At 39.0% G+C, this 23230-nt stretch overlaps 1 protein-coding gene across 1 annotated transcript; it reads right to left on the bottom strand.

Moving 5' to 3' along the window:
* Nucleotides 1-295: 295 nt before the first annotated feature.
* On the bottom strand, nt 296-11102 carry LOC115918436 (stabilizer of axonemal microtubules 1-like). Its single transcript, XM_030978356.1, has 7 exons — nt 10474-11102; nt 5917-6157; nt 5157-5385; nt 4652-4780; nt 3907-4135; nt 3293-3431; nt 296-2753 (listed from the first exon to the last, which is right to left on the bottom strand). The coding sequence occupies exons 1-7, from the start codon at nt 10575-10577 to the stop codon at nt 2259-2261; spliced, it is 1566 nt and encodes a 521-aa protein (XP_030834216.1). The 5' UTR covers nt 10578-11102; the 3' UTR covers nt 296-2258.
* Between the last annotated feature and the right edge of the window lie 12128 nt (nt 11103-23230).

The following is a 23230-nucleotide window of genomic DNA, read 5'->3' as shown; positions in this document are numbered from 1 at the left end:
TAGGGCCGTGTATCTCAGATTTAACATTGTTAAACGATCCCTTTAACATCCTCTATCGTATCACCATCCCAACTCTCATCATCGTCAGAATTCATTTTCATTCTCAGTATCATCATCATCATCATCGTCAGAAATCATTTTCATTCTCATTATCATCATCATCATCATCAAAATCACTATCACTATCATCACCATCATCATCACCATGATCAACAACTACACCGGTGTCACTTATCAAACAGGTATTCCCACTTAACTCACTATGTAATAAAATACTGGCCAACTGAAGCTAATGTATGTAATAATTAAGTGCAATCAAGTTTATTGGCTCTTCTTTTTTCGCACACTCAACAACAAAGAGAACAGATAAGATATAATATTTTTCAAAATAATAATTCAATGAGATGAAATTACAATATTGAGATGATACAAGATCAAGTATTTACATATATTTCAATCTAAAAATAGATATAAGCCATCAAAAAAGCAGAAAGAAAGAAGGTGGAAAAAGGTCAAAATTGTGCCGAAAAAATACTGGATCAGCATAGCTCATACACCTATGTCAACACAATCTTTTGCAATTAAGAAAATCAAATTCATAAACCCACACAAGCTTTCAAGACTTTAGCAATAGAATTGTCTCGCCGAAAGAGAGAAAATGAATCAATAGCAAAGACGTGTAAATATTTTTCTACCTGATCAAAAGAGATTCAGGTATTTGTCAAGTTCATCAAATAGAAAATTTGATAAATTTATCGAAATCCTTTAAACAGATGCATGGAAATGGAATATACCGTATGAAAATCGGTGCAATAAATTACGCGGGAGATTCAACTGCATAGAAATCAAAAAGTTGAAAACAGAGAAACCTAGAAAATAAAATGCGAAAAGACTCTTCTTCATTTTAACAAAGAAACTTCGTTAAGAATAAACCACGTGCGATCATACCCTGTCATCCTTAACTATCTACAAGTTTGCGTATCTAAGAAATGAGAACATAGAGGCTTGTTCAGATATTAAGGACTTTTAGATTTTGCACGACGAGGAGGTGGACTGCCCTTTTAAAGGCAATCTGACGTCACTGCCAGTGCCTTAAAAGGACGTCACATTGCCTTAAAAGGGTAGTCGACGTTAAACAGAATCTAAAAATCCCTGTTATGCAGCGGTACACCGCCGCAAAAAGAGCCGCAGTATTCCCGCGCCGTATCTGTACAAGCCTTAAACCGGTGACTAAAGTAATACTTATGGTCATAGCGTATGGGAAAATACTGAGCCCTTCAAACAGTAAGGAGATATATATATTTCTTTGTGCTAAAATGCTACCATTAGAATCGCCATCAACACCAATTTTACAACAGAAAAATAAAATGTGAAAGCATATTTTGTAAAAACACGAGTATAATGGACAGATTTCGTTTTTTAATTGGAAAACAGATGATGTGTATAATAGCTCGGGTGCTGGACGGATTTGGTTGAAGAGTGCATCGAACAACTTACAAACGCGACCCTTTGGCTTATCGTCTTATGTTCCTTACTTGATAAAAAAATGTCATGCATGAATACAAAAATAATGTGTTCCGATCATGTCAAACACTTCCACAGGGTCAGTAAGGTCTTCAACTGCAGCAGCGAACTTTAAGTTTGGAGAATGCACGAATGATATAAAATCGAACCTCATTGTTGTGTGAAAAAAAAAACTATTTTAATCCACAACAACTAAGAGTGTTTCTAGAAACCAACCTCAAGTTGGACGGTTTATATTTTTCTTACAAAACATTGTTGTAAAATTATATTGCTGCTGGGAAGCATGCATTGTATGGTTTTAATAATCATATTTATTAAATCATTTTCTCGTCTAGTCAAGTACTTATCAAAGATCGACCGACGCATAATATACGAATTCTTTTTGTTTCAACTGAACAGAAGCAGCGTTCACACTCATTCCATGAACCTAGGAACTATCAAGGTACAATGGCGAGAATCCTTCGTTCATCGGATATTCAAACAGGGGAGACACTACACCTTTTGTATGCCTGTGAATTGTCTGGCCGAATCGAACGTCATCACTGTAATGGTTGTCCATGTGGCGTCTTCAATGTTCATTTCAGTGTTGGTGTGTCTTTCACTTGGCTCGTTATCATCATTATCCTACTCGACGTCCGATGTGTGTATAGTGTTCTTGCCAAAACGGTCGAGCAATCCGACGGGATGAGTCCTAGCTTGACCGTCAGAGAATATCATTTACTGCAATGTGGTTTTCAGACAGTACCAGATAGAGCAGTCCTTCCAACAGCTTGTAAGCCAATGTTTCCTGCCGCTCCTTCCTTCATCTGCCTGTCCCTCAAAGCCTTCCGTCTCCTCATCTCTTGCTGAAGCAGATACAGTTGTGACTTACACATCTTCGGACGCTGTCCTTTGTACGTTGATTTGTGTATTGTGGTAAAGTCCTGCTCTCCTGATCGCTCAACCGGCTCGTCATGAGGTTTGTAGTTCGGCGTGGGTTCATCAAGTGGGAGGGACTTGTAGGTTGAACTGTTCCAACTTTCCACTTCCATCTTTCCGCGGGGTTTGATGTAGATCTTCGCTTCGTGGAAGTCGCCGTAGCGAATGCGAGGCTTGGCGCCCCAGTTGCGGAAGAAGCGATTGTTCGTTGTCTGGTCGTAGAACTTGGCTGAGCGGGCGCCGCCTTGGGTGTGCGGTCGACGGTTGGGTTGGAGATACGCGGACTTGTCTTCGATCGGACGATAATCCACCTGAAAACAGATTATTTGAAAATTACACAATAGATTAATTAAAACCGAAGTTATTGAAAAAATGCACTCTACAGCTAAATATTCATTTGTAATATCTCCGACTTGACAAGGATGTTAGCCAGATGGTTTCCCTGATTAAGACTCAAGCGTAAGCATCGGCGAACTGTCACTAAAAAGATAAGGCGAACGCCTTACTCAACCTCAATTTGTATGGCCGACCCGAGAGCCAACATATCGACCTGGCCTTTAACAAAACTTTTCCAACCTCGGAGCCTGTAAAATTACATCGCTTATAGTACTCAGTTACAGCTTATTTTTCATGGTTAAAAATAGTCCTGTCGGTAATATTGACGTCGGAATAGCAACAGACTGCATGGTGACAGTTCAGAATCACCACTCTGGTGTACAAAATATTGTTTAAGACATCTCGCCGATTAATTGACTGCCCTCTGCCACTTTCAGCGTTAGTGAAACTTCTCCCACGCCCTATACCGATTTAAATCAGCACCACAAGTCCACAATCATTATGAATGAATTACCTTATTACTGGAGTCTGTCGCAAACTTGATGGTTGGTGGATTGTAAGTGTCCGAGTCTTTCTTCATTGTGGCACGTTTAGGGTTCGAAAGGACGTCGTGACCTTGGAACTCATGCGTATTCTCCGTCACGAAATCAATTCTAATGAAATGAAAAAAACAGAACATGCAATTAATTATTACATAGTCATTATCATTATGTTAAGACACTTGTAGCATCCTACAAACTTTTACTATGCTTTAGTCAACCACAATTCAAATGTTTAAACTAACATTTTAAGCTTCACTTGCGATCATTAATTTTGTGACAGTTATACTTTCCTAAAGCTTCTTATGGTTTGCATGCATATAATCTACCAATAAATGTGATAACTTCATGGGAATCGAATGTTGAAATCCCGTGTAGACAACACGCACTTAAGAATTGAGATCTCAAATAAAGTCAGATATTTTGTTGTTTTTAAGAGGGAGTCGATACGATTTCAAGATCAAGAAACTAAACAATAAGGAATATTTTTGTTTACATTTCCATTCATTTTTTCAGCTTCACGGAGCTTTTCTTTAAAAGGAACTTATTTGTTTATTTGGTAGAATGGTTTATATACAATCAAACTTACTTCGAGTCCATGCTGAGCCTGATTGTCACTGGAGGCGGTGTGCAAGGCTTCTGCGGTAACGGTTGGCTCTGATAGCCGGGAAAATCTTTCCTAGACTGTGTCACTCCGTCGAACTTTGCTCTCCGTGCCGCCGAGGGGTACTGGTTGCTAGGACGAGCGTTCTTTGCTGTGTGACCGGGGCCCATATCCTTGTACGTCATCTTGTGGATTGTGTTATGGTCAAACTTGCCTGTTAAAGGTGAAAATGAAAGATCATGTCAAATTATGAATCGTGTATCTAGGTGTGGCACTCACTCTTTTGAGTTGTGATTTATCAAACCAAAACGCCACATAACAAGAGAGCTTCCTTGCGCGATATATACTTTATATCTTGTATCGCTGAATAGAAGTAATAATAATTGGTGACGTTTATGCGAACGACACATACTCTGAACTACTTCAGGGGGTTGCACACAAGGCGGCATTGGCCTGACGTAAGACTGCGTCAGCCAATGGCGCACCAAGTGAGAGTTAACTCGTTTATAAACCAAATGCACATTAACTTTATCAGTGAACATATTGCTATATATATATATATATTTTGGCGCATTCGCTCATTGCCTTCAGCTTTGATTATTAAGGTATTTTTCTACCCGATCGAAATAACGCCTCATGTACAACGGACAATAAATGACAAGGCAACAAAAATCGTGTCCCGGAAGACTACCATTTAAAAAAGGGAAGACAGATCTAGAAGATGACATACCTTCTCTCACTTGGATATTGCTTCCAACTCCAGACCGAATCATTTCGGATTTATTAATCGGTCGCTCTACGAAGTCTTGTTGCGTCATCGACTGCAGTTCTTGCTTATCACCCGGATACAAGATGGAACCTGAAAAGGAATTCGAAAATCAACATTAAAGATCATTTTAGAGTGTCATATAATATAACTTAAAAAAAATTGTAAGATATTACATCATATTAACATCGATTCATGGGATATCAATTGCATGGCAACTTATCGCAGATACCAACCAGAGATAAAATCTTATACTTTATTTAATCATAGAAAAGAATTCGATACTCCTGTCAACTCAAGTTTATATTCCTTTTAAAAGAATATTTCCTCATCCTTTTTCTACGTACCAGTTTTGTTTAACAATAAACATTTTGTTTATATATTTAATGCGTTGTTATAAAAATTAGATCGCTTTTTGCCGAGGTTTGTGTGTCACATTGCTGCCAAAACATATATACCAGTTTCTTACCTGCAAATGACGGGAGTTCCCCGAACGCCACCGAAGGCTTTGCTACCCATGCTCGGTATTCTTCCTTGTTCGTTGTTCGTTGGTCGAACTTTGCCGATCTTTCCCGATAGTCTTTATGGCTCGGTGGTCGAGCCTGGCTGATCTGAGGAAACTGTGTATGACCGGGGTACGTGACCTTGTAAACCGTTTCACCGTCAAGAGGCGCTTTGGTCGGCTGGTAATTTTCAACCTGTTTACATCAAACAGAAATATTGAATTAAAATTATTATATGTCATATGGTAACGAAGTCGAATATTGACGAATTGTTCTTTTGCTATTGATGTGGTTGATATTTTTCTTCTTCTTCTCCTCCTCCTCCTCCCCCTCCTTCTTCTGAACGAGTTTAATAAGATGAAATTATTCTTCATGAAAAGGAACGTTACCAGGGGTGACGCCCGCCTGTGGCGATCAAGCGATCTGACACCCCCCCCCCCCCTTATGGTTTGCATATCCCCCACCCTTCTTGCTACCGATAGCTTATTTTTGGTGGCAGCAGACTCTCGCCTTTTATGAGCTCTTCTATCTCCTCATTCATGCATTGTTCTTTAGTGATCAAGTCCTGTTCTGGATTTCATAATTTTTGTAAACGTACTATTTTATACATTAATGAAAACCAATTAATTTTGACTTGAGCTAGAAATGACCATGTACTCTAGCTCATTAAATCAAACGTGTCTGCTAAAAATTTACTATTTGCTAAGATTATAACATTTTTCTTACCGGTTTTACTTTCTGAGGCTTCGTAATCTCTCCTGTCGGTATGAAGTCGTGTCGCTGTGTGGTGTCGAACACCATTCTTGGTGGGTTGGGGTCCCGGGGCGTTGCAGGAGGGATGAGGGGCAGCTGCCTTTGAGCATTGGGATAAGCGGTGAAGGTCTGTTGATAGTGGCTAAGGTCACATGGGCGGTCGGCACCGGCTGGTCGACGTTTCCTCTTGCAGTTATGGTGATGCTTGTGTCGTCTGGAATTTTTTAAAAAAAAGAAGAAGGAAATTTAGCTATGACTGTAGAAATAGTTTACGGTACTGGTCAGGATTGTCAGATAGGAGGGACGATTTCTCCCGATTTGACCACTTAGACATGATGCCTTTTCCCCATGAATATAATTTTTATTACCCGAATCCTCCAAGTTTCCCCCGGACAAGCTAAGTGGAGAGAGAGAGAGAGAGAGAGAGAGAGAGAGAGATAGAGGGAGAGAGAGAGAGAGAGAGAGAGAAAGAGAGAAGGGAGCGGAGGCTGGGCGATTTTCTTTTCTCGATATAACTGCAATGTCCCCATTTAGGTATCGGTCCATATATGGGCAACACACTGACCACAACAAAGATAGTTTAACATAAATGGAAATATATTTGTGCATATGATTATGGTGTGTTCTAATCAGATTACAAATTCGCATTGAACTTCGAGTTGATAATCATGATGATTGCATTCTTTCATAGCATAAATCAATTTCCATTGTTCAACTCCGGACTTCTAGGCACCTAATGAACATATATTATGTTCCTTTTAATTTTCCCGTTTCTATGTTATCACCTGTTACTGTTTGCATGCTCTGTGCCTTGGGAGGTCTACTCGACCTAACAGCCTTTTAAAAATATCTCATACATTCGACAGACATGACTCCGGAACACAACATGTTTGTCGGCACCGCTTTTATGACGAAAAGCTACACTCGAATATTGCCTGGATTTCGCACTTTGAATATTAATGAAAAATGTCAATAGCAACAGTAACATAAAGAGAGAGCATCACTAAAATCAATATATGGGTGCGAAGTTCAAGGCCTAGTGCCGAACATAAAAGTTTGATATAGCATCCTTGTCCGTCGAATAGGTGGATATGTGTTGCTAGGCAACGTGAAGCGGGCCGGTGACGGTGGATTGTTCAAAGAGTCCGCTAGGACAGGATTGAACCGGAGTAATAGCATTGCAGGACATATTAGATGGCGTTATATGTTATGGAGAACAACAGAGCTGATAATCATGCTTTAAAATATCACAACTACACATTTCGGATAATTTATTAAAGCTTATCTGTACTAGTTTATAGGAGGGATTAGACCACACTGCAAGGTCACTGGACAGGTGGTTATCTCATCAACTCAGCTCTCAATTAACATAAGAAAAAGAGGATCATGGGGGACCAATGGTCACCGATTGGCATTGTTTTCTATATAGAGTATGGGGCTTTAAATTAAGATCAATATTATGATATTTAACGAGATTCCTGATCATAACGGCATGTATTTGACATATGTCTTTACGACTATCAACCCATGAGACAAAATCACGACAAACAATTCCAACACCAGCTTTTTATTGATGATTAGAAAAGCTGTAAAAAATCAGTTGACAATTCAAAGCATTAATTTGAGATTGATTTTCCTTTTGTTTTACATAACTTTCTATCATTTCTCACTACGTTTTCCTTATAGAGCAGAATTCAATGATGTAATTCTTTCGTTTAAAATACAAGTGAAGGGTAAAAACTACACCAACATGCATTGCGATTGATTAATCATGAATGCCTGTACGGTTTGAACTCTGCATTCATCAGAGGTGAAACGGAAACGTGGGCAGGTGCCCTCTTTTGACCCTTTTGATCTGCCTTGAATGACATTTCCGACGGACATGGCGAAGAGAAAGACCGAATTCCAAAATAAGAGGGGGGGGGGGGTCGTATTTAGCGACATCATCATTATTATTCAATGCCAGAGTAGGCTACATATAGATCATGATTCGATTAAAAGAAGGCTGTCGAACATCCTTCGTGATCGTGTTTTCTGCTACATATATTTTCCATGTTTTCGATACAATTCGTCGCCGCCATGCAGTGCTCCCTATTACCCCGTTACTTTTTAGCCTAAAAATAATTTGTAGGTAGATAATAATTCAAGCAAAAAATACATCATTATGAACTACGGTTCTCGAGGTTGTATTTCAAAATGTATCTATAAAAGCATTGGTATCATGTTACAGTATAACAGCGACGTAACAAAGCTAGATAAGAGATTAAAAAATAAAGGAAAGAAAGGGGATATAGGGAGTGCCTAGGGAGAGAGAGAGAGAAGAGAGAGAGAAGAGAGAGAAGAGAGAGAGAGAAGAGAGCGAGAGAAATAGAAAGAGAGAGAGAGCGAGAGAAAGAGAGAGAGAGAGAGAGAGAGAGAGAGAAGAGAGAGAGAGATAGAGAGAGAGAGAGAGAGTACTGGATACAGTTTAATTAATTTCAAAGATACATTCTTCTTATTCCCAATAGTATGTCCGATACTGCATACATTTTATGATACTTTCACAAACTGTCTGTCACTTTGTCGTTTAAATTTCTTTTTTCTTTTTGTCTTTATTTTAGTTTCTTTTTCTCGAGGTTCCTACTTCTGGTTGAAAAGAGGGAGATCTAAATAATTAATCCCTTCCATATTGAGGGTGTGTTTTCTTAAAGGCTTATAGCAGTTACTACGGTGATTGTGTACGAGTCGGGCGATGTCAATATTGAATACTGACAACTTGGTGATACACACACAGAAACAAATTTACAAGTCAACACTAACATTTTAGCTACCAGTTACAGTGTGTGTTTGTTTAGAGTACGAAACCCATACATGTTGGAGATCATTCTATTGGTATTTTATTTTTAACAATCGGGGCATGCATCGCTACCGAGTTCGGTGGGGGCAATTTCAGTATATTAGTCAACACCCATTGCAATATGCTAACATTAATATGAAACATTCAATAATTATGTAACCAGATATCCGAATACAATTTATAGTATGTAATAAACTATACATGGTATTGAAATTACTTTTCAGGTGATTTCTCAAAATATTTTATGATCGTATTAATAGTTTTAATGTTATTCAATAATATTATTACCACTACCCTGTAACATAATGTTCATGGACTGTCAACTTTCGGCTAAAGGTATTTTGTTGTTGTTGCTATTTATATCATAAAAAGGCATACATCAAGACTTCGTGCAGTGACTGCAAGAGATTCTTCTTTTCTGAAAGTCTGAATTACTTAGAATGGTATACTTTGGACGATGAATATTTTCAAGCAGTTTATATTTTGTGTTTAAGTTTGTCATTGAGTTTGCAGGTTCGAATACAAGATAAAACCACCAGGTCCATCAACTTGAGTGAATTATGGGGAAGAATCATTTTAAATAACTTTATTTAACGGTCGAACGGTGGACAAGGATTAGTGGTTCGTGTATGAGATACCTGTATTACCATGGTACATGTGTCATTGTTTGATATTAATGAATAATAAGAATCAATTGTTTAATAAGACAGCCTTGTCAAAGATGTCACCTTCAAATTATCCCCATCGGTATATATCTACAAGTATTCCTTATCGGATATTAAATATCCCAAAAGTGTATTTGCAGTATTCTCAAATAACCACTGAAGATAAGAGTATAGAGCTATTAAATAGGTGCACAAGCATATGCCATGACGCGATGCATGGGGCACATCATCGAAACAATTAAGATAAATCAAGTGTATCGGTAAACATTGTACATATTTTAATCTAGTTTTGTTTTGATAATCTGCAGGTTCCCCATTATGGCTTACGGGTGACAGATGATGATTATTAATATGAAACTCATGGTAAACATATGTTTGTTTAAACATAATTCTACCTATGCGTACAAAATTATATTTGTAAACAAAGTAATTGTACAAGTAATCATGTACATTTAGAAAATAGTGAATTACGATTCTGCAAGTATCTAATTCTAAAGCAAGTATTATTCTGTATGCAGGACAAGACATAAACACACTTAATAGTGATAAATCTGGATATATATCTCTTGATATAAAATGCCTTCTCTAAGCGCTTTACATATTCTTGCCTCGGTCATCTGATTAATTAATTTGATTGTCGTTGATTACTATCATAATGACAATCAGTCAATTTTGATGATGATCACCAATATTCATCAACCTGATGCAAATAGTTTGTGCTCTGTAGTCGTAATAGTAATGCCAGAAAGAAAATAACACTATTGTCATATTTAGTTATTTATCCGCTTTATCATAATACTTATTTTTATTTGAAAAAAGAAGAAATAAATTTGTCATCCGGGAAATGTTTCACAGAATCGCCAGAAAATAAAGTTAATAGGTGAAATGTATCAGAGATAACAACGAAGCAAACTGATCGTTGTATTTCAAATATTAGTAGTGAATCTTTTTGTGCGCCTTGAGTGTCGTTATAGCCAGATATGTGCGCTATATAAATCTTTAATTATTATATTCTATATTATTACTCACCCACAGTCGCATATCTCACAAATACATGTAAACTTTGGAAATTCGATGTTGAGAATATCCGTGTCGATGCTGCCAGCAGTTCCTATACTTCTCGAAGCAGGCATCTTGGCTAAAATTGTCTGTTTTCACAAGATTTTGAGTACAAAACGAAGAATTATTTAACTCCAACGTCACAAAGCGTTTCCCTTATAAATCGTCAAGACTCCAAGTTCTATGTCGTTGCCATAGTAATTTGTAATACTAGTAGGACGTCCCGACAGCAATGCGCTCCACGCCGCGTTGCAGAGTGGTAGTATTTGAGATGTTCGCTGGCTGGGGCTTGGCGATGAAGGCCGGGTCAACACGAGTACACGTCCCACGAACAAGCTTCGATAAATCTGTTCTTATTTATCCTTTTCAGCAAAATATCGTATCAAAGCATCAAAATCAACCGTCTGTCAGTTGAAGTTCAAATTATACTCCTAGTCAGAATAAAAGAGTAATATCGAGAATAAAATGCTAGAAATATAAGGAAGTATACACAGAAACATATATATGTTTCTCGTGTAACTATTATGTTTCGCGGTCTGTATTACAAGCTGGGCGAGTGAATGGTTTTTGCTACGCTCTGTACACCCTGTTACTACCAACAGCAATCAGTGAACACTGTGACCTGGGACCTATTGTGTATGCGTTGTGTAGGACGGTTGCTAAGGCCGGTAAGTGGCTAATGAATATTCATGAAGAGGCGGCTACGATAGAACGTCAACGCGACGGGACAATCGTGCTCGCAAGAGCGCAAAGCAAAGTGCCTGAAACGAAGAATTGAGAAGTTCAAACTGCTTGCTAAAACTTCTTTCCCTCAAAAAAGATTCATTTTCAAATCCCGTGAATCCGTATTTTGTCATATTATAGTCAGTACAAAAGGTCAATAGCTGGGGTATATCAATATTTTTTAACTCCTTGAGTATATAGAACAATATTCATCTATGATTAAAAGTCACTTTATTGATAAATATATCTTGCTCTCCACATTTTCAATAATGTTAATTTACCTCATATACGTACACTATACACTTGTAATCTCTCTTTCTCCTTCCCTTCTCTTTATCTTGTTAAAGATAAAGAGGGTGTGCGTTTGTGTAGGGTGTGTCTGCGTGTGATCATTATTACTGTTTTACTTGTAATTTGTTAATTTGGTAAAAGGAGCACCAGTTCACAAGATCTCGATCTCTTTTTTGGTTGCCCCTAACGATAATGTTAACTTTATGAATATGTCAACATATCTCGCCTTGTTTATGATTATGATTTCTATCTAATTATGTTATTTTTATATCGTTGATAAAATGAATTGAGTTGAATTTCGAAAAACGACAGGTACCCCTTGATGACAGCTGCTACCTCTCGATATAACTTCGCAAATAGACCGGTTTACTAACGTAATTATACAACTAATAATGTTTCTTTCCTGGGGACCTAAATAATTGACGAGGTACTCTGTGTTAATCTGCTATTAATTAATGAACTACGATAGTTGGAATCCATTCTGCATCCATTATGTGTTGCTATGTCGGGCGAGCCTTTAGGTTGTAAAGAAGAACCTTTTATTTAAATGGATGCATAAAATGTCAATATGAAAGTGGACCGGTGTATTCGAACCTGATCACCCATAATAATAATATAATATAATGATATTTAATATAACCCATGAACTCCAGATAGCTACAGTGCAAGGCAATAATTGGCATGCATGTAAGAAAATGTATACTCTTCTGGTATAAGTGTGTGTAAATGTGATATAATTGTCATGGGATAAGGTTGTCCGGATGATTATTGCCCTAGCTAGGTTGGCTTTTATCTGGCGTGTTTCCTAGCTAGGACACTTCGGTGGTAAATGTCCTGTGTAAGTGCCTATGTGTATAGTTGTCCGGATGGTGACCTTAAGGGTTTGGATAACCGGTACGTATTTGTCTGGAAAGTAATTGTCAAACTAGGGGTAATATATCCTAGGGATAATTGTCCAGGTGATACTGTCCGGGGATGGTTAAGCCCAATGAAGAAGTTGTCCACGAATCCATAGGACATGTTGCATGTCTGGCACTATATTCGTTGTAAAGGAACATGGTCGCAAAGATTTTCGAAATCAGCTTTTAAAAGAAGTTTCAATAGCTTTGAACCTGCTGAAATGTGCTTTTATTTTTAGTATTGAAATTGGCACTGAGTTGATTTGTCGAAAAGAATTGTCAGATAATATACCACGAATGACATCAATCGAATCAGACCTTGTGGAAACTAGCTAATTAAAATGGAAAACATTGGATCGCCATGTAAACATCACATCCCTAGTTTGACCAACAGTCAATTAACAAAGGACGCGCTGCGGTTTGTCCTGCATTCTCTTTGACCAATGCAATGAATGGATTATTGATTTGTTTCCGTGACCAGAGGAAAGCGATATTGCACTCTTAGTCCAGAGTGAAAATATTTCCTCCTTGTGTATGTATACAGGCTTTAATCAATGGGTTTATAAAATAGGCCGTGTGTAGATAGGAGTGTCAATAGAGGGAGACAGAGAGGAGAAGGCATATGGAAAAGTGGTGTCTTTTGGCGAGTCTCGAACGCATGCTCGCACGCATGTATTATAACCAATGGGCACAAGCTTCAAAAACCGTTCTTTTGTTAAAGATATTGGTGTAACTTTGCAATGCTGCAAAATACAAGGCTGGCGCGAACGGTATTCTATTGTCTCTATTTTTTTCTTGTATTTTCCAGAATATGAGAAAATAATTTTAAGCAGTTGCGTCGGAATAGGCCTCGAAAGAAAGATTTTCAAGTGAATTTGACACCAACCCTTCCATAGCAATGCACGTACTTGCACAATTCGAAGCAGGAAACACCGGAGGAAACATAATCGATAACCCCGTTTTTGAGACTCTGTATCCCAGCAACAGATTACCTACGCATACAGCGTTTTCACTTTCCAGTGCGGAATTTATCCCTCTCTGTCATATATCAAAATCAAGCTGATTGGTCTAAAAAAATCGTCGGAAACCTTGAAAAAGTAAGAAGATTAATCTTTTCCATCCAATCACATTTGGCGACACTCCATTAGCATAGAGAGTTATACCGTCATATCACGCCATGACTAGGACTGAGGGCGAAATTGGCTCAAAACTCGCCGCCCGGCCCCCGAGCAGGCTACTTTTAGATATACCATAGCTTTAGATTGAGTGGACGAGAACGGCGTGAACGTCCACTAATCATGCGTGTCCATGGCAAGCCGTTATTTTGTTTGTTTATTTATTCAAATACGGTGATTAAAAAACATACTTTTAGCTTAGCATAGCTGTTTTTCAGCATGTCCGTACATGGTACATTCAAATAGGCCTACATATGAATAAACAGATAAAACACAAGATGTTAACAATAACATATACATAATATTAAAATAAGTAAATGTAAAGAAAAAAACACGTATGTAAACAAAAGAAATATAATGCAAATTAAACAAAAGAAATATAATGCAAGTTAAACAACAGAAGAAAAAAAAGAACACAAAATTATATAACAAGAAAGAGTGGGTGGATAATAATATTGAGAAATCAATCTGGTGAAAATATTTAAGTTACTTGCTAAGCGGATTGACTCTGGAGTTCATTAAACAGTTTGATACCAATAAAAAGTGAACTATTTTAAGGAAAGTTTGTCCGGGGTGTGCCCAAGTGAAGAATACATTTGTGGTTGCGTAATGAATAATAACTCTCCTTAACAATTATTTTTGAACATAAAGATGGTGGTGCCAGGTTATGGATCCGTTTAAAAACTAAGATCAATAAGTCCTTCTTAATCTTATTGCTAATGCAATCAATTTTTACATTATATATATATATATATATATATATATATATATAACCCTACATGGTACATTAAGCGGACATCATAAAAATCCTAACCCTAATAACCCTAACCCTAATGTCTACTTAATGACTAATTTTTCACTCAAAATGTCACTCCAATAACACCTTTAGTGGAATTTCATATTTATAGAGAGATATATAAACAAATTGGGCCTTCTATGAGAAATAAAACGTAAAAAACGTTAAGAGGACACCATTATTGTCCTTCTAATGACAATGTCTACTTAATGACTCATTTTTTCACTCCAAATGTCCCTCTAATGACGCCTTTAGTAAAATATATATACATATATATATATATATATATATTGCTATATCTACAATCTACATCCAAAACTATTCCCAAGGCCCTATTTTGTAATATTTGCAATTTAATCAAATGATGGGAAGAAGGACAAAGACTATTGGATTGACGTTTTCAAGGATCTACTTGAAAGAGGGCTATATTATGTACTGGATCTTCTTGGACAAAAATATTATCATTGAAAACTGAAGATGGTACCGCAGATGGCGAGCATGTATGCAGCGAATATAGAGTCTATAGGCCTTATAGTATTTATTCCTATTTCTTGATATCAAGAAATGATTTTCTGTTGTAAAGCTCTACTTCAAAGCTTCCCAAAATTATCATGCAATAATATGATTGCTGTTCGTATGAAACACATCAAGCCATATTATTTTACGTGCAAATCCATCGATACAACCGCTGATGCAGTCCATTGTTGTTGTTGTTTTAGGCGTGTGTCATTCAATTATGAATATTTACGCCGTATGGTTTCAGTTTATCATAGCCGTCTTCTTAGGCGTCTGCCTTTCCTCATTTCAACTTATATAACATGTTCTTTGCGAACTTGGATTCCATTGTCTTTGCACTTGGCGTTCATCATTCGGTAGCCATGAAGTTGTCATTTTTTTAATAAAAACAAATTTGAAAATTTGACCGATCGACATTACGTTCCGTTGGGGGGTAAGGTCATCTTTTTTAGGTCATCCATTAGGATTTTGTAAAATTTAATATTTTATATTTATTATGATTTAACCCCCCCCCCCCCCCCCCCCCCCCCCCCCCCCCCTGCGTAGGCGCCTTGGTGGGGTCACAATTGCAGTCATCAAGTGAAAGAGCTGGTTTGGTTAGGTAAGTAGAAATATAAATAATAACCCGTACCTTCTTTTAAATTCCGTCTGTACTAGTTTGGCAAGGGGGATTAGGCGTTCCTGCAAGGTCACTGACAGGCATAGGCGCCGGAAGTGGGGGGGCAGGGGGGGCAGTTGCCCCCCCAGTCAAAAAAGTGGGGGGGCAAAACGCATTTTTGCCCCCCCAAAACGCCCCCCCCCCCCCACCCTCCAAAAAAAAAAAAAAAAAAGCAGTAAAGGAATAAACATGGTTTGTATTTTTAACCCAAAAGAACATAACAATAATAAAAACCTGAATTAAAGCACATATACCATTCCATTCAAAGAAAAGGAAAGTTCACAGGCTGGAATTAAATTTTATAAACATTGCGCATGCTACCTATACGGTTTATAATAGCGATACGCGCATATCGTGGACATATTGTGCGAGAATGGGAAAACGTGTCTGTTTTTTTGGTTTTGTTATAGGGGTGAGAAGACATGAGCCCCTGAACGCTGGCGTACTGATGGGGGGGGGGGGGGTATATCTATACGATACCAGTGATTTACAAATGTTGCTGTTATGACATGATTTTCCGGTATTTTTTCTCCATTTTTTTTAAAGTTGGAAAAAGTTTGTTGGAAAATAAGAAATTCCCAAATTACAGTCGGGCGAAAAATACGCTTTAATATTTAGAAGCCTTTATGTCATGGTCTGCAAAGTGGCTGGGCTCGAGCCCCTCCCCCCTCACTTTTTGAAAAAGTATGTTAAAGAGAAAAAGAAAGAAAGACGGAGAGAAAAAATAAGTGACCTGCCAATGTCACAAATAAGATATAAAAAATGCTCATCTGAACGTAATTAAATGCCTAAAACCCCAGAGCTTACGGGTGCTCCGCCCCCGGACCCCACCAAGGGCCCTAAGGCGGGCCCCTGGATGCTCATCTGACCGTAATTAAATACCTAAAACCCCTGAGCTTCCGGGGGCTCTGCCCCCTGGACCCCACCAAGGGCTCTAAGGGGGGCCCCTGGATGCTCATCTGACCGTAATTAAATACCTAAAACCCCTGAGCTTCCGGGGCCCTGCCCCCTGGACCCCACCAAGGGCCCTAGGGCGGCCCCTGGTTGCTCATCTGACCGTAGTTAAATATTAAAACCTCTGAGCTTCTGGGGCTCCCCCCCCCCCCCCCCCTCTGGAACACGTCAATGGCCTTAAAGAGGCCCCTGGATGCTCATCTAACCGTAATTAAATACCTAAAATCCCTGAGCTTCCGGGGCTCAGCCCCTTGACACCCTGCCGAGGCTGGACCCCACGCCAATTTACGCTCTACCTGATCGTTAATACTTCACTTTGAAAAACGTTCCGCGGGACCTGCATGTAACGTGTAAGACTGGTGGTGATGCAGATTTTTCGTCTGCCCCCCCCCCCCCCTTCCGAACGTTTTTTCTCATTACGTCCCTGCCCTCGGAAGGTGAGCCCCCTGGAATGTTTGCCCCCCCAATCCCAAACTGCTTCCGGCGCGCCTGCTGACAGGTGGTTATCTCATCAAATCAGCTCTCAATTAACATAAGAAAAAAGGGATAATGGGGGACCAACATTTTCGAAAGTGGAGGGTAGACTTTATTAAACCGATGCTCATGTTGTAAATTGGAATTTGTGTTGTAAATTAAATAGGAATTAATATGTGGTGCAATCCCTTACAAAAAGTTACATGGTAACCATGTTTTTTTGGTCTAAATTACCATCCACCATGGTAACCGTGGTAATCATGGTACCAAAACAATGAAATACATTGTTTGTTGACCCTATGTTTATCATTGTTTATGGATGGTAATTTGGACCAAAAAAAAAAACATGGTTACCATGGTACTTGTGTGTATCAGCATTGCACCGACTGAGTGAGATTCATTGAACCAGTGTCATGACTCATGGATCTGGATTTCCATTATCATAAGTGCCCTTTTAAATCTCTAGTAAGCGCCCCTTTTCAGGTCTGAGAAGTGGCCCTTTGCACTTTTGATATATTTTCGCTTTGAGACATTATGTGCCCTTTTTTCTCTCCAGAAAGTGTCCTTTTTTGTTGGTGCCCCCCTCCCACTTTGGACGTCGCTCTGCCACCCCTGGGGGGGGGGGGTGGGTGGAACAATCTTTAATGTAGGCTACTATTTTCCAATCTCTTCTATCTTCAAGCCATCGATGTATATAGGCCTATAATCAAGGAGGAGGGCACTCCCATCTCCAGCCCTGGAGAAGGGGATTTCGGGGAGAAAAATAAGGCCAAAGCCATCAACCTGTAGACTGGCTGCCACTGGAAGGCTACCGCTGGGAAATGGGGGGGGGGGGGGACCCCGTGATAAGTAGCTATCATGTTTTAAGGATTTTTTTCATTCTGTCACAGTGAGAGAATAAATTATGAAAAATAGTCCTAATTATGAAGGTGTGTTGTTGGTGATGTTTTATAGTCTATAATTATGTTGTCGAGATGACTGTCCGCATGCACTAACCAGTAACATCACCACGAAAAGACCCTCCCTGACTATTTAGGTTACTGTTAGGGGTGGGGTGCAACATGTGTCAGATAAATTTATGAGCTAGCTGTAACGGATTTTTATCATCAATTCTAAAAACATTTGCATTCCATCACAGTTTGTTTTACTTCCATCAATTGCCTTTCATAATCAACATACAAGCATTCCTTTTGATGTCATCTCTTTTGTTCACTGCTGGTCAGCCTACTCAAAATTTCGACTCGATAGAATATAAATCAGGCAAGCTCACCTGTTGTTGAAATACCTTCACTACTGTACCCAAGTAGATGTTTTTTTGTCATGGCAACAACTGGCCAATCAAGAGACAGTCTGGAAAAAGGACATGACACAATTTAGTAGATTTTTTCCTTGTGCAATCTTAGTAGAAAGAAGGACTTTGGAAGCAAGATAATTTCTGCTAGTTTCATGCAACTGTTTACTACAACTCATCTGCACTACATTAGGTTTTATCAGCTGCAATTATCCACCACTGAAGAGGAATTCGCATATTGGATATCATCTCGCATTGTAAAAACTTTCATCGCTTGTGCTATCTGAGAAAGAGTTTTAATTTAGTCCTGCAGACTTTTTATTGAAGATTGAATTTGGTAAGTTTATGTTCTTACCTTTGTTTGGAATTCATACCTCGAATACCTCCTTTATTGGCCATAATTAGCCCCTCACCCGTGCCTTAACTACTTACACCAATATTCTCTGACAAAAAAACTGCCCCCTTTTTTGTTGGGGGGGGGGGGGGCATTACCAACCCCCTTCGATCAACTGTATACAGTATAGGACTTCTGCCAACGCCCAAGCTAGTAAGGTGCGTCGATCAAGAGGGACTAGCCTAATACTCTTTTCACACTGGTTTTGCTTAACCCCGTACTTTGCTTAGCCCCGTACTATCCTTAACCCCGGACTATTTTTTTGGCTTTTCACACTCGCTGTTTTTAGTCCCGTACTAGCGCCTATTCCGGAATAAGAAAATTCCCGCTGTTCTCACTGCATTTCGTTAACCCCGGATATCGTGTATGTTATGATTGGACATACCTCGCATCTGGCCAGCTGCGATACGCTCCATTGCGTAGTACCGGACTATTTTTCGTTTCTGTTCTCATTCATTTGCTTAGCACCGCAATTGCGGGGTTAGCAGGAGTTAGCACCACAATTGCGGAGTTAGCCCTGCTATTTTGCAGGGTTAGTTAACCCCGTACTATAGGTGGGGTTATAGCCAACTTTAGCCCACTTTGGTAAAAACCAGTCTGAACAGAAAGTGGAATAGGCTTAACCCCGTACTATAGGTGGGGTTAAGACCCCCCCCCCCCTTAACCCCACCTATAGTACGGGGTTAAGGAAAATATTGCCAGTGTGAAAAGCATATTATACGCTGCGTGAGGGGATTGAGATGGAGCGGGATGGAGGGGTTTCCAAGTGAGTGGCAAATGACTACTGCTTATAGTTTACAGGCACATTAACCCCTTGATACTCGTTGAATTTGTGTGAACCAATGTCAAAATGAGTCTACAATAAGCTCCAGATAGAACCAGAAATAAAACTTAACAGAAATGTAGGGGCTCTGCTCAAGGCTTCCAGTAATTCTGGTGAAGTGTCAAGTTAAGCGTCTGTGTTTGCAGACTATTTCTCCGACCCGGGATGAATTCCGCACCTGCACCACATGCATTTTATTTTGCGTCAACTTCATCGCAACTTGAGTGCACACACATGCGCTTCAACGTCTCCAGGCCAGGCAACAAGTATATCGACAGACAATTTTCTTTTGGCACATTTTGTTATATGAATAGGCACTGCAAGTGTGTTGGCAGGTTCGTAGTAGTGTAATTACATATCACAAGAGTTTACATAACATCACGGCATTTTAGTGAAATAAGCCACTACTCATCCACTTCATTTTAACTTTTGTATGTAGTTGTTCAGTTCAAGTTCTATTGACTTTTACACGCAAATGTGTACATACAGTGCACGTGCATCCAGCGCGGCGGCATCCAGCCTTCGCGTTTCGAAACTTTCGGGGCAGTTGAGTGTATGGATAATGGTGTATCGGGCCAAGCGTCGGGAGCGTTGATTTAAAATGGTATTGGAGAAGTTTACACGTAATAAATTCGTATAAAATTAAGAGTTTAAGACGATTCGTGCTATTCGATGCATACACTCGACTTTGTTATATAATCCAAAGGCAAAACTTAAAAGCAAAAGTGGTGCACTGGCTTTATTTTTGTTTACCCAGACTCGTGACCCAAATCACTGAATCAGTGCAGCAGTGTGTCATGGCTCATGGGGTGACCGAAGTTAGTGGACATTTAAAAAGCATTTAGACATGTGATTTTTCATGTGATCTACACAAATTTATTTAGATCAATTATTATTTTCCCCAAAGGACTGCAGAGTTGTTTTTACTACAAATTGGTGCAACTAAAAAAAATTATCTTATTGATATTGGCAATCTCAACAAAGTTCATTGTCAGATTGGAATGCACTGCAACCTCGAGAAAAAGTCAAGAAAAAAAATCAAACTTTAATTTGTGTGATCAATCAAATATAAGATAATTGCAACGTAGGCTACGGCAAAATTAAATAGCCAAAATATCAACAATCAGTTGGTACCACTTTTCACTTAAAATTTTGAAGACATCTGCTCTCAAAATAAAGATTTCCAGACGTCAGACCCGTGTCGATAAATTCATATTTTAGGGGAAGGAGGCAAGGACTGCAAAATTTGCTTATCTTTTTGTCAATATTATCAAAATTTCACTTTTAATTCCATTGAAAATTTCGTCTCGGGGCAACTTTAGGTATAAGATTTTTGAAATCTTGCCAATTTTTTTAGATTTAAAATTTAACTCGATGTAACAAGGTAATTTGCTAGTCCCATCAGCTCTTTTTATTTTTCGATTTTTTTTTTACCCCGATATATATATTAAGGCATTTCATGGTTCCAATGTCATTGTTCTTACTGTTTTCCACTTTACTAGATCTGAATTAAAAAGACTAATGTCAGAAAAGTATCTATTTATGTTGGATGTACATAATATTTTAGTAGGCCAGAAATACTCAATAAAACATGTTAAACTAATTTTTTTCTTTAATTTTACTTGTATTTCTTATCACAGATCCTTGGAGAATTGGTTTAACAAATGTCTTAACCAATGAGAAACGGTCTGGAATGGTCTAGCTATTCGATGAATATTGATTGGTGTTAAATCACAAAGCAAGTAAGCAACACTTGGACGATTTACCCCAATAGGCGACAACCATAGAAAGTGAATGAGCTGAACTGACCTATGGCATTTACCTGAAAAATCAAGGTCTTAGCAAAGTTTTTTACAAAATTGTCGCCTTTACGGCCTTTATCCGATTTACTCTATTTTGGAGTGTACTAGAGAATCATCCATCCAAATTGCCGAAATCAGCAAATCTAAAGCTAAAATCCCTCTTCTCCAGATAATCATCTTTCTGTATGATAGACGCATGTTTGTGAGATCCAATATCCACCTCGGAGACACACCTCGAAGAATATGGGACCACCCTTGAGACGTACCTGTTGCAAAAGTAAGAAATCGGCTGCCATACGTTCCAAGTACAGGGAGGAGAGTGATCAAGACACAGCTCCTACAGTCATGAAGAAAGGCTCAAAGAGGTCACGATTAAAATGTGATGTGTGCAGCCGACTACTGAAAGGAAGAACAGGAGAGCCAAGAGGAATACGTTTTGTGAAATTCGTCTAAAGGATTTCCAAAATATTCCAAGGCATCTTTTTACTCACTATGGTGAGCAAAGCCACAAGTGCAAAGTCTGTGGGAAAGCATTCTTCTAGGCGCGCGTCCTTGACAAGCACGAGACGACCCACACAAAGAAGTTCAAGTGTGGCGTCTGCGGAGAGATGTTCAGCAAGCTTCGAGTAGCTAGGCGGCATGCCAAGATCCATCTCCCCAGTAAACCCTACAGCTGTGAGATCTGCAAGCAAGCCTTCCGCACCGGCCCGCAGCGACGTTCGGAATCACTTATAGATCCACTCTTCCAGACGCTTTGTATGTGATATCTGCGGACAGGGGAAGCACAGCCTCAATGCACTCAACTCCCACAAGCGAAAACTTACCGGCGAGAAACCCTATGTTTGTGAGATTTGTGGAAAGAGCTTCATGTACTCTAGTGGCTTGCACATTCATAACTTTTCCCACACAAGCGGAAAACCCCTTTTCTTGTCCTATCTGCAGAGAGTCCTTTGCCCATAACTACTTGAGGAAGCGCCATCTCTTGACTCACGAGACAGATGCAGTAGTCTCGGAGAAGGATAATCAGGGTGACGTTTCTCTCAAAGCTGATGTGAAGCAGAACAAGAACCTCATTATTCAACAGCTTTCACCGGACTCCAGGGATGTGGCAACGATTTCACAAACTTGGCGACCTGAACAGACTTTATCTGTAGAAAAACCATTGATGCAGGTACAAGGATTACAATTCTTAATGATAAAGGCAAAAGCACATCTTACAAAACATATGCAATACACTGGTTTACCAATATATTCAAGTTTATGGATGTTTCCTTCCTGGGGACCTAGTGAAAAGTTATTCAATTAACCTGTGATCAATGATTGAAATACTTGGAATCCAGTCTATATACATGCCTGTTGCTTTGTCAAGCAAGCCTCAGGCAAGCTGTTATGTCAAGAACAACAATTTGATAAAGTAGTAAGGGGTCTTTTGAAGGAGAGGAGATCTAACCATGGGCAGGGCCCCCACACAAACTTAGAGATCCAGAGCACAGTTTCAAAATAAAAATGATGGGAACTCTTGGCTAGATTCACCTCAAACTGAAATAAATAAATGCGGTGGCCACTTGTGCATGTTCATGAATATAAGGGCGACATTTACAGATTGATAAAACCAAACAAACAGTTTGGGGATAACACTAACCGTCATGTTTACATGTACTTACTTTTTACAAGTATCTAATGCAAAAAATGGAAGAAAAGTATTAAATTCTTTTTTTTAATATGGTCTGTGCAGTGTCAACATGTCTTTATGGTTTTAAGTTTTTCAATCTTTTACAGGAAGCCAGTGCTGATCAGACTACTTGCTACCCTGAGACAGATCTGCTAGGACCCCAATCCTCCCAGAATGATCAACGGGCGTTTGCCAACAAGGCAAAGAATATCAACAAGGTTCTGGGACCGGACGCTTTCAAGCAAAACTTGATCAAAGG

Source organism: Strongylocentrotus purpuratus, unplaced genomic scaffold (genome assembly GCF_000002235.5).
Source record: "Strongylocentrotus purpuratus isolate Spur 01 unplaced genomic scaffold, Spur_5.0 spur5_scaffold_1, whole genome shotgun sequence".
NCBI lineage: Eukaryota > Metazoa > Echinodermata > Echinoidea > Camarodonta > Strongylocentrotidae > Strongylocentrotus > Strongylocentrotus purpuratus.
Note: the sequence above shows the minus strand (reverse complement) of the source record. Positions and strands in the feature narration are given on the sequence as shown.

Coding starts and splice junctions, on each gene's coding strand:
- LOC115918436 (XM_030978356.1), bottom strand. CDS start 10,577: ATGCCTGCTTCGAGAAGTATAGGAACTGCTGGCAGCATCGACACGGAT. Junction 5,386..5,916: donor AGCCTCAGAAAGTAAAACCG/GTAAGAAAAATG, acceptor TGATGTAAACAG/GTTGAAAATTACCAGCCGAC. Junction 3,432..3,906: donor AGGCTCAGCATGGACTCGAA/GTAAGTTTGATT, acceptor TCATTTCATTAG/AATTGATTTCGTGACGGAGA.